The sequence below is a fragment of the Xenia sp. Carnegie-2017 genome, unplaced genomic scaffold, assembly GCF_021976095.1.
Source record: "Xenia sp. Carnegie-2017 unplaced genomic scaffold, XeniaSp_v1 HiC_scaffold_1, whole genome shotgun sequence".
NCBI classification, from domain to species: Eukaryota; Metazoa; Cnidaria; class Anthozoa; order Malacalcyonacea; family Xeniidae; genus Xenia; species Xenia sp. Carnegie-2017.
Window position 1 is genome coordinate 2,508,885 of NW_025813402.1, and position 15,681 is coordinate 2,524,565.

At 31.9% G+C, this 15,681-nt stretch overlaps 1 protein-coding gene across 1 annotated transcript; it reads right to left on the reverse strand.

Moving 5' to 3' along the window:
* Nucleotides 1–1,829: 1,829 nt before the first annotated feature.
* LOC124433537 (inactive tyrosine-protein kinase transmembrane receptor ROR1-like) lies at nt 1,830–14,445 on the reverse strand. Its single transcript, XM_046983321.1, has 13 exons — nt 14,288–14,445; nt 13,904–13,943; nt 9,262–9,302; nt 8,620–8,910; nt 6,411–6,842; nt 6,078–6,093; nt 5,580–5,968; nt 5,495–5,504; nt 4,979–5,403; nt 4,608–4,823; nt 3,747–3,986; nt 3,416–3,600; nt 1,830–2,922 (listed from the first exon to the last, which is right to left on the reverse strand). The coding sequence occupies exons 1-13, from the start codon at nt 14,337–14,339 to the stop codon at nt 2,053–2,055; spliced, it is 3,207 nt and encodes a 1,068-aa protein (XP_046839277.1). The 5' UTR covers nt 14,340–14,445; the 3' UTR covers nt 1,830–2,052.
* Nucleotides 14,446–15,681: the final 1,236 nt, after the last annotated feature.

Below are 15,681 nucleotides of genomic sequence, written 5' to 3' on the forward strand. Positions count from 1 at the left end.
TCCCTTGATACCAAGAAGTGCCTTGACGTAGAAGTGCTTTCTGACAAGTGTCAGCAGTGTATCAAGTGGAGGAAGAAACAAAGTGATGCTAGATTTAAAGAATGGGAGGCAACTCATGTTTGTAAAATAAATCATACTGGGAGTTCTGGCAGCATGGAAACGGCAGGTGCACTGAGGATGTTTGAAAGGTCCATTGCTACAAGAGGGCTGAAGTATAAACATATGCTTGGGGATGGTGATTCATCTACATATAATGCAATTCTAGCAAGCAAACCATATGGAGAAGATTGTCTACCAAATAAATTGGAGTGCATTGGGCATGTGCAGAAAAGAGTGGGAAGTAGGTTAAGACTCAAAGTAGTAGTAAAGGAAGAAAGCTCGCTGATGGGAAGGGTATGTCAGGTAAAGGTAGACTAACTGATGGCAAAATAGATGTGCTCCAAAATTATTATGGTCTGGCAATCAGAGAAACCTTCACAGTGTTGAGGAAATGGCAAAGGCTGTGAAGGCATCACTTTTCATGTGGCATCAACAAAGGAGAATCCACAGCATCACCTTTGTCCAAAAGTGGACAGTTGGTGTGGATATCAACGTGAAAAGGATGGTTATAACCACAAGAATGGCCTTCCAAAGTCCATTGTTGATTTGTTAGAGCCTATTTTTGAGGATTTGGCTGACACTACATTATTAAACAAATGCATGGTTTGACACAAAATCCAAATGAATGTTTGAATGGACTTATTTGGGATAGATGTCCAAGACAATCTATGTTGAACATGAAACTGTGGCTCTTGCCACTTATTTAGCTGTTTTGAAATTTAATGATGGAGACATTTCCTTCCTAAAGATATTTGAAGATTTGGACATAACACCAGGTTTCTTCAACATTTGTGACCAGGCTCGAATAAAGCTTTCAGCAAAAAAGAGCACTGAGAAGGTGAAGGGACAAAGAAAATCCCTAAGATATTATAGAAAAAAGTATTTAGACAAGGCTGAGGACAATGAAGGAGTTACATATGAGTCAGGTAGCTTTTAAACCCTGTATAATGATATGAAAACTTTACTATAACTTTAACTTGACTTTTCTCCATTTCGTTATTTTTGTGTGTCACCAATACTTGTGACACTGTAATTTTGTAAATATTTATTGTAGAAGCTTGATATTTTGTATATTTATTTAGTACAATATAATCTAGAAACTGACATTTTCAAATTTTAAAATTTTCCTCATAGATGAATTATTTCTGCACTTTTTCCTAAAAATGGTGGATTAAAACCCAAAATATCTGACAATTCAATAAATCGGCTGTTAAATTTTTATAAAAATTTGAAGAAAATTGAAAAATGTCATTCTCTAGCTCAGATTATTGGCTTTTCAAAATGTATTATTTGTTTCATTGTGATGTCTTGTTCTTGAGATATCATGTTAATGCTGTTAATTAATTACGGCTAATTAATGCCATAATGGATAATTAGTGTAATTAGCAACTTCCTGAATTTTTTTTTGTGCACATCATTTTCTATCACCTTACTCATTCAGAAAATGTTATTTTCACTTTAAAAATTAAAAAAATAAAAAAAAGTTGCTATAGAGGGGGTGACCACCTTAAGATCCTAAGTTTTAGGTCTTTCAAAGTTGGATTTTCTGCAGGTCATAGGACCCCGGGTTTGCCAAGTTGGAACCTTAGTAGTTATGCTCCGGGTTTCTGTATGTTTCGCACAATTGCTTAACAACTTATATCGTTTTTTTTTCGACAGGGATGCTTCTGGATTCCATTTAGTGAAAACTTGTTTTGGAGTAACGAAGGTGCAACAAAACCAAAAAAAAATTTACTATGGAGAAGCGTTTACTTCCTTTAAGATATTTTTCATGTTATCAGTGATGTTACCGAGTTATGGCCAAAAATAAAAATACTTTGAACTTATCTACACATGCTGACTAGAAAAATAATTGTGAAGTTTAATACGAATACTTCCGAATATTATATTCATTTGCTACGGTGCTAGTTAACATATTTACAAGTTTTTTTTATGCATAAATTCTGTTATATACTATGTATCTATTGTTGTATCATCAAAGCACGACTCGACTTCAACAAGTTCATTGCACAAAACATTTAATTCTTTGTGAAGATGTACAAAATGAGGTCGCATTTTTGGTTTTCTAATCCAACAACTCATCATAAGATCATAAACCTCTGGGACACAATCGCGAGGTTGCTCCAGTAACACCATGTTTAAAATTTTTGCTTTTACCTCAGCAAAAGAGAAACCAAAATATGGTTGAAAACCGTAAGTAAATATTTCCCAAAGTAAAACACCAAACGCCCAAACGTCGGAGTATATAGTGTAATTTTCCGACTCTATACATTCAGGAGACATCCAAGCCAGAGCTAACGCTCGTTGATTGGGTCGTCGATAATAACAAATATCTCGATCGATCGTAAAATCGGTGATCTTGATTACGTTGCAATGACCTACTTGACAATTACGTGTCATAAGATCGCCATGAACGTAGTCATGTGATGACAAATATGCCATTCCTGCAGCAATCTGACGTGAGATATCCAATAGCATTACTTCATCCAATAACACGTGATCTTGTGTTAGGTTAGGGTTGTTTGGTGAGTGGTGTATCAAGTATTGATACAAATTACCATGAGCTGCTGACTCGTATACTAACGTTACGGGCTCAGTACCCGGAGTAATTGCGTCTATAGTGAGAAGATTTGGGTGATGAAACTGCGACCAGATTTGCGCTTGATTCATGAATTCTTCGCGACAATTGTTAAGGGCGACTTTAACCAACCTACTTATACGACTCGAATCCTCGCAACATATTTCACCGGCGTAGATTGAGCCAAATTTTCCATTTCCAATGAATTTTGATAACAAAATATTCTCCCCAGGAATATTTCGCAGCTAAAAGATCACGCAAATAGATCATTGAGAACTATTTCACTTACAAATACCGCTGAACCATTTAAATGAATAGACAATATGCTCGTGTACCACTGAACCATTTAAATGAATAGACAATATGCTCGTGTATCACTGAACCATTTAAATGAATAGACAATATGCTCGTGTATCACTGAACCATTTAAATGAATAGACAATATGCTCGTGTATCACTGAACCATTTAAATGAATAGACAATATGCTCGTGTATCACTGAACCATTTAAATGAATAGACAATATGCTCGTGTATCACTGAACCATTTAAATGAATAGACAATATGCTCGTGTATCACTGAACCATTTAAATGAATAGACAATATGCTCGTGTATCACTGAACCATTTAAATGAATAGACAATATGCTGGTGTATCGCTTAGCTTAATTCTGTTAAGTAGTGGTTCATCTTAAAACAGTTTATAAAAAATCTATAATTCTGATGTGAACGAGCCTTACCTCTGGTAAAAACACTGGAACAGTCAAAAGTGCATCTTTATTGATTGTATAAGGACCTTGTTTATGTTTCCGCCAACAAACAGCTATAAAAACTATCGCAACAATGATACCAAACACTGTACAAGGTACGACAGTGTACAAAAGATTTGACAAACCACCAGCGGATCCATCATTATCATTATCTTCTATGTAAATAAAAGGAGACATCCATGAGCTTGACACATGTTGATAAAAATCGTTGGTAAAATTGGTGGAAAATACGATGTAGCTTTCGCTTTAGATATTAAAATGTTTCATGGATAAAAATTAAACAAATAATAACAATACATACGTTTCGTACGCTTCTGCAATGGAATGTTACAATATTCCCGGTCATTTTTATCAAGATCATTAACGAAACACCAAGGTTTTTCTTCATGATATTGACCCCGAGGATTTCGACAGTAATTGTGGCCCAGTTTAAGTTCAGGTGCATGCTTATTCCAAGGTAAACACTTTTTTCCGCTTATCGATGTATTCTTTATACCAAGATAACCTTCTCCACTTACATTTTGTAAGGTATTTTTCAACTCTGCGAAAGCAGATAATTAAAGATGATGTTTACATTAAATAAACTACTAGGGTCGCACATTAAAGACGGTGTGGGATTTATGACACTCTCAAGTTTTTGTGAAACATGTATAAAAGATAACGATTCGTAAACTGACAAAGAACGAATAAAAACGATCCAGATAAACTCGTAGGATGTCGTCTATCAAAACACAATAAAAGTCGTTCAATGCCAGAACGTAAAACACCCCCCCCTGCCCCTGTTTTTTTGAATACGTGTTTCTGATTGTAATTAGCACGACACAGTTGACCTTCTGCTTTCTCTACAAAATACACAAATCGACAAATTTACAACTATACTTCACATATTATTGGGCAATACAAAGTTCGAGGTACTTTACCGAAAAGAAAAAATATTTTGTGTTTAAACAATTGAAAAAATTCACTATTTTTAAAGCAATACACTATTAAATTAAAAGCAAGCATACAAATTTGTGATTAAAAGCACGCAGCTCTGTAAGAAGCGCAAATTTTTGAAAAATAAAGAAACAAATATTTTGGGTTCAGAAATCAAAAAGCAAAATTAGTAACTATTAAAATTTTTCATTCTAAAAAAACATGAAGATTAGTTAACTAAACTTACCACATTTTGGTATGTTACAAAATTGAATATCGCCATCTTGAGTGTAACACCAAGGTCTTTCCATCTTTGAATCGAAGTTGCGGCAATAATTAGAAGATTGTAATGTCTGAGTATTTGTTCGTCGTTTGCAAAGCGCACCAGACTCGGTCATTATTGCAAAACCTTTGTAATTCTCGCCTTTATTTAAGTAACAATCTCCATGAATAGCAGCAGGCTCTATAATAAAATGAATAACCAACAACTTTGAAAATTGGGAAACAGCTACATTGCTACTGATAAGACAATAAACATTTTAATTGAATAACTTCTACGTCTCAGATATCGAACACTGCATAGTAATGGCGAATTGTCAATATTCAAAGCTTCTTTACCTGTAATATTTCCAAAGAAAAGTTTCCTTAATGACGTACATTTCATTTTAGATAATGTATTGCAATTTGGAAACAACATAGGAGCAGTCATCAATTTTTGATCTTCTGCGATCTGATGTTCTCTCGGACAAAACTCGTGTTCCACACGTTTGCAATCTTGTCGACAAATACGTTGTGGTTTTGGTTGATTGTTACTATTTGCTTCACAAAACGGGAACAAATGATAACACATTACAGGCAAGACAAACGGTTGACATTTTGAGCTAATTTGTGATTTCTTCATGGTTGCAAGGGCAATTTCCAGTTTTTTTTCAATATTAGATTCAATTTGTCCCGTTTCCACAAAAATATTTTTCTTATCAAGATATTCTTTACAGATTTTCTGTGTATATGGCTGACATCTACCGATTTTTGGAACTCTTGTCCTAAAAAAACAGAAAATATGTTTGCATTCAAGCAAGCCAATTTTCATCATATGAAATCAAAGCTTGCAGGATCCCCGTTCATTCAACTTACATATCAGGATCTGAAAAAAAAAGAAATATTCGCTGTTAAGTGCACGATAAAGCTAGTAAGATAAAATAGAAGACACCAGACTTACACTGAGTAATCCCAATAGACGAACATTTGCCGCTGGCAACAGTCAACTTGGGCACATTGAAACAATCAAAAAAAATATCTGATGTCGTAGATTGTCCCACTTCGGCATATTCTTTCTGGCAAAAGTTTTTTAGAGATAAACATTCATCTTTGCATATAGGCTTTGCCTTCGGAGTAGATGCAGTTTTATCACATTCTGGTAGACGAAGGTGACATAATAAAGGTCGTATATAACGGCTACATTGCTGAGATACTTTAAGCGTTTTAGAAATTTTCTCGATCTGATTTTCTATAACACTAACGACAACATTAGTGACACCACTCATCACAAAGACTTCTTTTCCTTTCATCGTAGGACAAACGTTGCCATTATAAACTGTACATTGACCACTGAAAACAAAACACAAAGCTAAAGTTCTACAAATTACACACAAACAACAAATTGGGTCAGTATAAAGCCATCTTGCAATGATAAATAAGAACATCAACAACGGTTTACCTTGTTTTTGTTGGACCTGAAATAAAAAAAAATAGAAAAACGGTCAAGAAACAGAAAACACAAAGTGAAAATAAAGGCATTTACTATAAAGTGCGCATGCGCTAAACCGCAAACGACACAGCTAAATATTAAAATTTTTAAAATTGGCATTTACTATAAAGTGCGCAAGACGATTGGTCACGTCAAAAACGACTTCAATGTAATCTCCTCTTCGTTTGAAGAAACTGTGAAGGTGTTTGTGTGCGGATTAACAAATGTTCCATAGCAATAAGGCCATAAACAATCATATTAACACATAAAATAAATAAAAAAAGCAAGGCTTTATCTACTTACCTATAACCATGTGTTGTTTTATTGAGATGCAGTTCTTTTGTGAACGATTTTCAACGTCATTTGGCAACAAGTTACAATCAGGAAATAAATCATCCTCAGAACTCTTTCTTTGATCATATTCACCTTTACAATATTGATTCTGTATTGTTTGACAATCACTTCGACAAATCGATTTTGGTTGAGTTTTTGAATCGGCAATATTACAAGCAGGAAAATGATAATTACACCATAATGGAAGTGCAACGCTCTGGCATGATTCAGTCATGTTTGCTTTCATTTTCTCAAAGCCAAACTTCAGTTTCATTTCAATGAAATCTTGACTTTTCATCGGGTCATTTTCCACAAAAATGGTATTGCTTTTAATATAAGGAGAACATATTGATTTACGATAAGTTTCACATTTTCCATTCCGTTTTGTTGTTGTTGGATACACTATAAAAAAAGACCATATAAAATAAGATCGATACTAACTTAATCCTGAAGTTGTCCTTTCCAGGAAAAAAAATTGTTTGGGATTTCAAATCTAGATGCGATTTCTAACACATCAGTGAAAAAAATATTCTTAAGTTTGATCAAATCATTCCATTTTTAAGGTTGTTTAGCGAAAATTCTCCTTGTCCGTCGTCGGGAACTGGGACGACTTACATTTATGACGTCATGGAAAGGAATCGTCAACAGTGAACTCGACATTTGAATAACTGGAATGATAACCGAAGGCAAAAATTGAAGCCAAAAAAATAATTGTCGTCATCATTCGTCATCACTCGTGTTTCTCGCGTGTTTATAAACAATTTGTATTTTTTTGTATCCTAGATCTTTAGTTTGACCTCAGTAGATTTCATTTTACTGGTCAGTTTTATCTTCATGAAGAAAATCTTTTGAAGTATATTTATTTCAATTCTACATCATCCTAAGTGCAAAAGTATTATTACGTTTTTCAAATAAAGTAAGAGGATATGTTGGTATGAATTTTTATTCGACAAATTTTACATATAGAATGAAAACATCTTTAATATAGCTACTATATATTTTTGTCATACACAGTCGATCTGCTCTTAAGCTGCGGTTTTCCTTTAAAACATATCAAAGTCTTTAAGGATATTCAATTATTGATATCGAGATGACAACCATTTACTATTTCAAGCACTATCAAAATCCATGAAAAATACAATCGCTCTGTAAAAAGTAAAAACGCGAGTCATAGACTCAATATTTTTTATGAAACTGGATATTCAAGTTTCTTTTTTCTTCGGAAAAACAGATCTTTAAATCCACTGAAATGACAAAAAAAGACGAACTGTCTGACACCGTTTGAAAATTTACCTTCGGATGTAAGAAAAATTTTTGCTTGAATATTTTCTCGTCATGTTTTCTTATTGTATTGTCTTTTTACCATTGAGTGTAATTTTCAGTTGGCTTTTCCTCGTTACAAGTTGTAAGTTACAACGAACTCACTGTAGTAAAGTTTCAGCTGTAAAAAATAACCTTTTGCGAAGAGTTGGCCTCGTGTGTTGTTTGTCGTGATGTTGTTTATATGTTTATGCTTTTGCAATTTGTATTCAAATTTATATTGGCCGTGTATGTTTGGCAATCAGGGGAATGAAACTGACGTACAAACCGCGTGAATATTCGACTTTGAAGGACTGAAACTGACGTACAAACCGCGCAAGAGACTAGGACTTTGGCTTCAATTTTATATCTATAAAATGTATTGTCGTTATCATTCCAGATATATATATATGGAGTTCACTGATCGTCAATACGAAATATATATTTTGAATAACGTCAGAATTTGGCCAAAACCAAACATCAATACTTCATGTTACGATGGACAAACCCCATTGAAAGGCAGCATTACACCGCCATAACAAGAGGACGATTTGACAAAATTGAAAATTTTATTCCGATGCTTTAGAAATCACACACAGTTTTTATAACACCAATAAAAATTTTTGGTGGTGGAGGCAATTCAAGCCTGGTCCTTACTTGCAACAAAAGCACAAGATTATCAAAACTTTCCGTTCTTCTTATGCAGGTGCTTGTGTTCATTGCAGTTTATTGCAATTTAGAAAAATTATGTTTATGTTTATGTCGTAAGTGGTACCAAGATTTACTTGGTTTGGTCATGGAGATCCGAGCTTAAAAATATATTATGATCACAAGGTATAAACATATATAATTAGGAGTAATTATGTACAGTATCACCTACCTTGTTTTATCTTTATATATCCACTACTAAGTGCATATTTATCGTTAGGATCAACACCAACACAACTGTACAAGCCAACATTGTTTTTTTTCATTTCCTTTATGCGGAGCTTAGAACCAATATGAGAACCAATATGAGAACCAAATTTACTAATGGCAATGTTTTTTTGTTTCTTTAATCTTTTCTTGTTCCAGTACCACGTGATGTTTGCATATTTAATACCTTGAAAACTACATTTTAACGTCACTCTATTTCCAAGCTCCACCGTCTGATTATACACTTTTCGAAGCACTTTAAAAAAGAATCAAAAGTCAATATTGTTAAGCCTTTGAAAGTCAAATTTCATTGTTTTAGAATTGCTGTACTTAAATATTTAACTAGTCATTAAAGGGCCTAAATCATGAAGCAACTTAAAAACAAATATAAAAAAGTTCCAGGTTTCCATCCGTCCAATACAAACATACAACCAGTCGGCAGACACAAAACCTTTAGGAAGACAATCGCCGACAGTTTCAATTTTAAAATGAAAACCATTTAGTTTCGCCGGAGAAGTAGATTTTCCAATAACATGCATTTTCAACTTAGGCCTGCGTTGGAAACGTGAAAAACTAAAAAGTAAAATATTTCGAAAATTTTCCATACCTTTACAATCATCGCAAAACTTCTTGCTTGTCTTTCTGCGACTGTGTTTAAAGAAAAAAGTTTTGATAAAAAAAAAATCAAACAATACAAAACAATAACTGAAATATCCATGTTTTCAACATATTCAAAAGTCATTCTGAGAAGTGTGTTTTAATCAGTTGTTCAGGTAAATTGACATTCTTTCAAGACCATTGCTACCAATTCCAAGAAATGTACGCGAGCACGCGAGATCGAGAACTTCCAGAGAGGGTTGGGGCCTAAACTGATTCACTAAATCGTTAAACCGTCATTTACCCGTGTATCGAGGACATTGTTGACAAGACTAAAGTAAAATTAACAGTGTTGTGTAAAGTGTGAATCTAGCATCCCAACACGCGCTACGTAGTTTGTTATTTGAATTCTCAACAGTTCCTTCCCAACTTTAGGAGGGAGGAGGGGAGCGTCTGCTTGCTTAATTTATTGGTACACACAAAATTAAAGATTAAATGAGCGAGTTGCTCGTACCTAGTGAGTGCTCTTTGGTAAAAATGATCAAATCGCTTACTGCATTCAATGTATAGGAATATCGAATATTGTCAGTTGAGGCTCAATTAACCATATCATTGCAGTCTTAGTGAAAAGTCAATTTAAAATGTTTGAAGGTCTTGTTCTATATTCATGCTAATAATAAATTAGTAAACAAGGTGTCCATGTTTGAAACGTTTCTTTAATCAAAAGCCATATATTTCTCATTTAAAATAGTCGAACATGCGTCCAGGCTTCAAAATAAGTGTGTTTTTTACACAATTTGTGTCCTTTTCAGTGAAAACGTACTCTAATCTTATGACAAAATGGAAAAGACTTGAACTGAAAATGGAAAAATATTAAAAATTATCCTAATTAACCAAACTGAAAGCAGAAAAATTAGGAATAATAGCTCATTTTAGAATCACATACTTTGTGCATAGACAAAAAATTGAAACAAATTTCAACCATATTCACTTCAATACGTCATAAAAATGATATTTTAAATTCATTCAGGCATTTCAGACTATTTACATCTAATTATTTACCAATTGAACACAGTCGAAAACCATCATAAAAATAATGGTTAGAAAATATCATGAAAATAATGGTTAGAAAACATCATAAAAATAATGGTTAGAAAACATCATAAAAATAATGGTTAGAAAACATCATAAAAATAATGGTTAGAAAACATCATAAAAATAATGGTTAGAAAACATCATAAAAATAATTGTTAGAAAACATCATAAAAATAATTGTTAGAAAACATCATAAAAATAATGGTTAGAAAACATCATAAAAATAATTGTTAGAAAACATCATAAAAATAATTGTTAGAAAACATCATAAAAATAATGGTTAGAAAACATCATAAAATAATGGTTAGAAAACATCATAAAATAATGGTTAGAAAACATCATAAAAATAATGGTTAGAAAACATCATAAAAATAATGGTTAGAAAACATCATAAAAATAATGGTTAGAAAACATCATAAAAATAATGGTTAGAAAGCATCATAAAAATAATGGTTAGAAAACATCATAAAAATAATTCTTAGAAAACATCATAAAAATAATTGTTAGGAAACATCATAAAAATAATTGTTAGAAAACATCATAAAAATAATTGTTAGAAAACATCATAAAAATAATTGTTAGAAAACATCATAAAAATAATGGTTAGAAAACATCATAAAAATAATGGTTAGAAAACATCATAAAAATAATTGTTAGAAAACATCATAAAAATAATTGTTAGAAAACATCATAAAAATAATGGTTAGAAAACATCATAAAAATAATTGTTAGAAAACATCATAAAAATAATTGTTAGGAAACATCATAAAAATAATGGTTAGAAAACATCATAAAAATAATGGTTAGAAAACATCATAAAAAAAATCATTAGAAAACATCATAAAAATAATGGTTAGAAAACATCATAAAAATAATTGTTAGAAAACATCATAAAAATAATTGTTAGAAAACATCATAAAAATAATGGTTAGAAAACATCATAAAAATAATGGTTAGGAAACATCATAAAAATAATTGTTAGGAAACATCATAAAAATAATGGTTAGAAAACATCATAAAAATAATGGTTAGAAAACATCATAAAAATAATGGTTAGAAAACATCATAAAAATAATGGTTAGAAAACATCATAAAAATAATGGTTAGAAAACATCATAAAAATAATGGTTAGGAAACATCATAAAAATAATGGTTAGAAAACATCATAAAAATAATGGTTAGAAAACATCATAAAAATAATGGTTTAAAACATCATAAAAATAATGGTTAGAAAACATCATAAAAATAATGGTTAGAAAAATCAAAAAATAATGGTTAGAAAACATCATAAAATAATGGTTAGGAAACATCATAAAAATAATGGTTAGGAAACACATCATAAAAATAATGGTTAGAAAGCATCATGAAAATAATGGTTAGAAAACATCATAAAAATAATGGTTAGAAAACATCATAAAAATAATTGTTAGAAAACATCATAAAAATAATTGTTAGGAAACATCATAAAAATAATGGTTAGGAAACACATCATAAAAATAATGGTTAGAAAACATCATAAAAATAATTGTTAGAAAACATCATAAAAATAATTGTTAGAAAACATCATAAAAATAATTGTTAGGAAACATCATAAAAATAATGGTTAGAAAACATCATAAAAATAATGGTTAGGAAACATCATAAAAATAATGGTTAGAAAACATAAAAATAATGGTTAAAATAATTCTAAAGAATTATCAGTTTGGTAATATGTCAAAAGGAATTAATTCTTATAATGGATATACTAATATCATCAAGTTAAAACATAACATATTGATCTTTAAAAAGTAATCAGCTTTTCTCGTGCGACATATGACGAAGGCAAAAATATAATTTCCTGCTATTGTTACATATGTCCAATTTATAGTTTTCAAACACTCTACAGGGTCACAACATTTTCATAAAGGAAAGATTGTATTGTTAAACTCAAAAATTCATTTCCCTTACTAGTAACAATTTACAATATAATAAATTGTGTTTTGGTCTTATTGAGCAATAAATAAGAGTTTCTTAGTCAATAATAATTACTGTAAGTACAACGTATACATAGACAGTGAATGCATTTTTGTTGTTAATCATGGAATGTATTCAATTATAACTACCCTTAAAACAAATATTATTTCACAGATTGGACGCAAACTAAGACAACTGTAAAACATCTTGCTCCAAATTCATGTTTGGCTCTCCCACCTTTAATGGAAATAAGAATTATCATGCGCTGTTTAAAAGACAGTTAATTAAAACAACTCTTCGATCGACTCTGACAGTGAGGAATGCGGCCTAAAGTCGCGCTAAATAAATAAGCTCTAAGTAAAGCTTTTAAAACAAATTGAAAAAAGACAAAAGGCTTTAAAAGTAACTACAGGATACGAGGTTTTAAAACAATATTAAGTACGTTCTGCTTCATTGAATGGCCATTAACGAACACAGCTATTTGTATTAATAAGAAAGGTTTCGAGCAAAACAAAATACCCAAGTTTACCCCCAACTAGTAGAGGTAGAGTTAGACTTTTGTTTCGACATCATATGGCTATGTAAAAACTGAGGATCTCTTTGTGTTACTTTATGGAAATTTTAAACGAAAATAACAGTGAATAGCCATAACAGACACAATAGTCCATACTCCGTAAATTGCAACAAACATAAAATCGGGAAAACTCCTACTTTGCCAAACTCGTTCGACGAAATGAACATAAATCGCAATGAGCGTACAAAATGCTATTATTTAAATAACAGTACCAACACCTGCGTCGCAATATGTTTAGTCTAGTAAAAACATCACACACGTACGTGTAAAATTGTTTCACTAAACTGATACATCCGTCACTCAAATTACATTTATTAACATTGTATATTGTTGGAAAAATCATATTACACTAAGAAATGAAAATAACTGAGAAAATATCATTTTCTGGTATTCTTTCATAAACAACACTCTAACATATCACACAGTATAAAGTAATTTGCGTTGGAAGAGCCATAGATATTGCCCAGACAAAGTCGATTTAACAAAACAATTTCGTAAATTTATTCACAAAATTCGAGGAGGAATTGAAAAAATATCAACTATCGTTGATATTTGCCACAAATAAGATAACTATCAAAGTATTTTATGATCATAAAATAAAGGAAAATAATTAACAGTATAACCCCCAATGTTATAATGCGTTTATAATATGGATCTGTCTGCAGGTTGGCAGGAATGCTTTGCTAATGGCTCACACGTTCAGTAATGAAACTATAAATACAAACGGTTATGATGAAATATGATCATTTCAATTGTAGAAGTTGTCTTTGGAATAAGAATCGCACATGTTTTGCCTTCCATTATACTACTAGAACCCAATTTATGTCGCAATTAAACGCAGCCGCAACTCAGTCAAACATTTTCTTGTTGTCTTTATACGAAATGATTAAATTTGCCACACTAACTGATGCCGGAGGAATGAAGCAAAATGCGATCACATTCAATTATTTGCTGCATTAAACAAGTAAACATGCTTTCTTAGAGAATTAATCAAGAATTTAAACACAAGCTAAATCTCGTTAAAACTTACAATGAAGTCGATGACTTTTTCTTCTTAAATGGTAAAACATCTATTAAATGGATAAAGATTAAAATTAGATCAATACCGCTTACATGTTCAACAAGGCCGTCTGTTCGCTGTAGGCTCACAGCAAGCTCAAGCAACCTAACTACCAACTTTATCATCAACGTAGTTACAAAATCCGCCGGAAGATAGACCTTGTATAGCTGGAATTACTTTGACAAACTGACTAATCTAACAAACAGCATTTTCTCAATTCTGCTGCGAAATGTCATGTGTATCGATAGGTCGCGAAATAATTTCTATTCCATAGTTATACTGCAAATTGTAGCATAGTTTTAAAGCAAACAAACATGTTGTACAAAGAAGAAGTGGCAATAGAGTCTTACTCACCGCTTATTACTAACACCAGTAATAAGAAAATCAGCCAAATATAATTATACATCGTCTACAAAATGGTATTTGCGTGAAGATGATCGACAAAGTGAGCGTTCATCAAATGACAACCAGCCGTTTCTTGTCACATCGCCACGATATGAATGCGCGCTACATGAGACATTTTTTGCATTAATTATACGAGTTCATATTTTTCAAAAACATGCGCTAGCCCCTCCCCCTGTGTCTCATATTGTTCAAAAAATTACGCTAGCCCCTCCCCCAGTGTCAAACGAATGAACATCAAATTTCCTGTAACAGAAACGTTTCAACAAAACAGCACAGGACTGTTTCAAACTAACCTGAATTTTTCTTTCAATAATTACATACAACTAATTTTGAAAGTATCTTGTTTTGTTTACAAATATTTTATTTAAAGTAATATTAAGCGTAGTAACCCAGCTAAGAGATCACACATAAAAACATCAGCAAAAGCCATCTGTTCGAAAGGAATATTTTAAAGACCTAAAGAGTAAAAAAAGACGAGACCTTCTGCAATTACGACATAGAGACCTGAATTTCATAAACTACGTACGTTTGGGGAAGAGATATCTACGAAAGAATTTATTCTTGCTCCAAAGAGTTGCTATGAAATGCACAACTGTAGGCCTGTTGTGGGCAGATTCATAAGAAGCCCGTTTAAGGATAAACCAAATAAACTCCAAGACAATCAACCAAGTTTTATTTCATCTTGATTTATTAATACAAGTACATAAATAGTAATGTGAGTATCAAATATTAACACGAGACATAAATTAATGATAAGATTGTGCCAAGGCTAAAGCAGAATTAATTAATTCTTATATTTTTTATATAGTTCCAAAACGTTTCGATTAAAGTTGAACTATAAAATATTCGAAAATATTCTTCATTAGCACATTGACTTTGTCATTGTCAACTTTTTCCATTCTTCATTTCGAGTTTTAAATGCTCAAATTATAAAATGTAAAATGAGATGGATGGCTTATTGTCCGGGTTGAGACAAGAAAGTCATGATGGATGCCAAAAAATTGAAAGCACTTGAAACTTATCTAGGGATTTGCAGGGAGTGCCGAGCATTAATGACAAAATGAAAATATTGTCGGCTATGACAAGAAAGCAGACTGTACTAATTTCTTGGATTATAAATCATAATTCTTATGAAAAACATCGTAAGAATTTTTGAAAGAGTTTTTTAAACGGAAAGTAAATGCATGGTTAATGCATGAAAACATACATGCATTGGTACACATACAATCGTGTATTTAATTATCATTTAGTAGAATGCGTTAGGTTTGGAAAAACTTCTGAACACGGAGCAGTACACGCTTTAAAAGCAAAGAAAAATGTCTAGAGTTCCCTCAGTTCAAGAA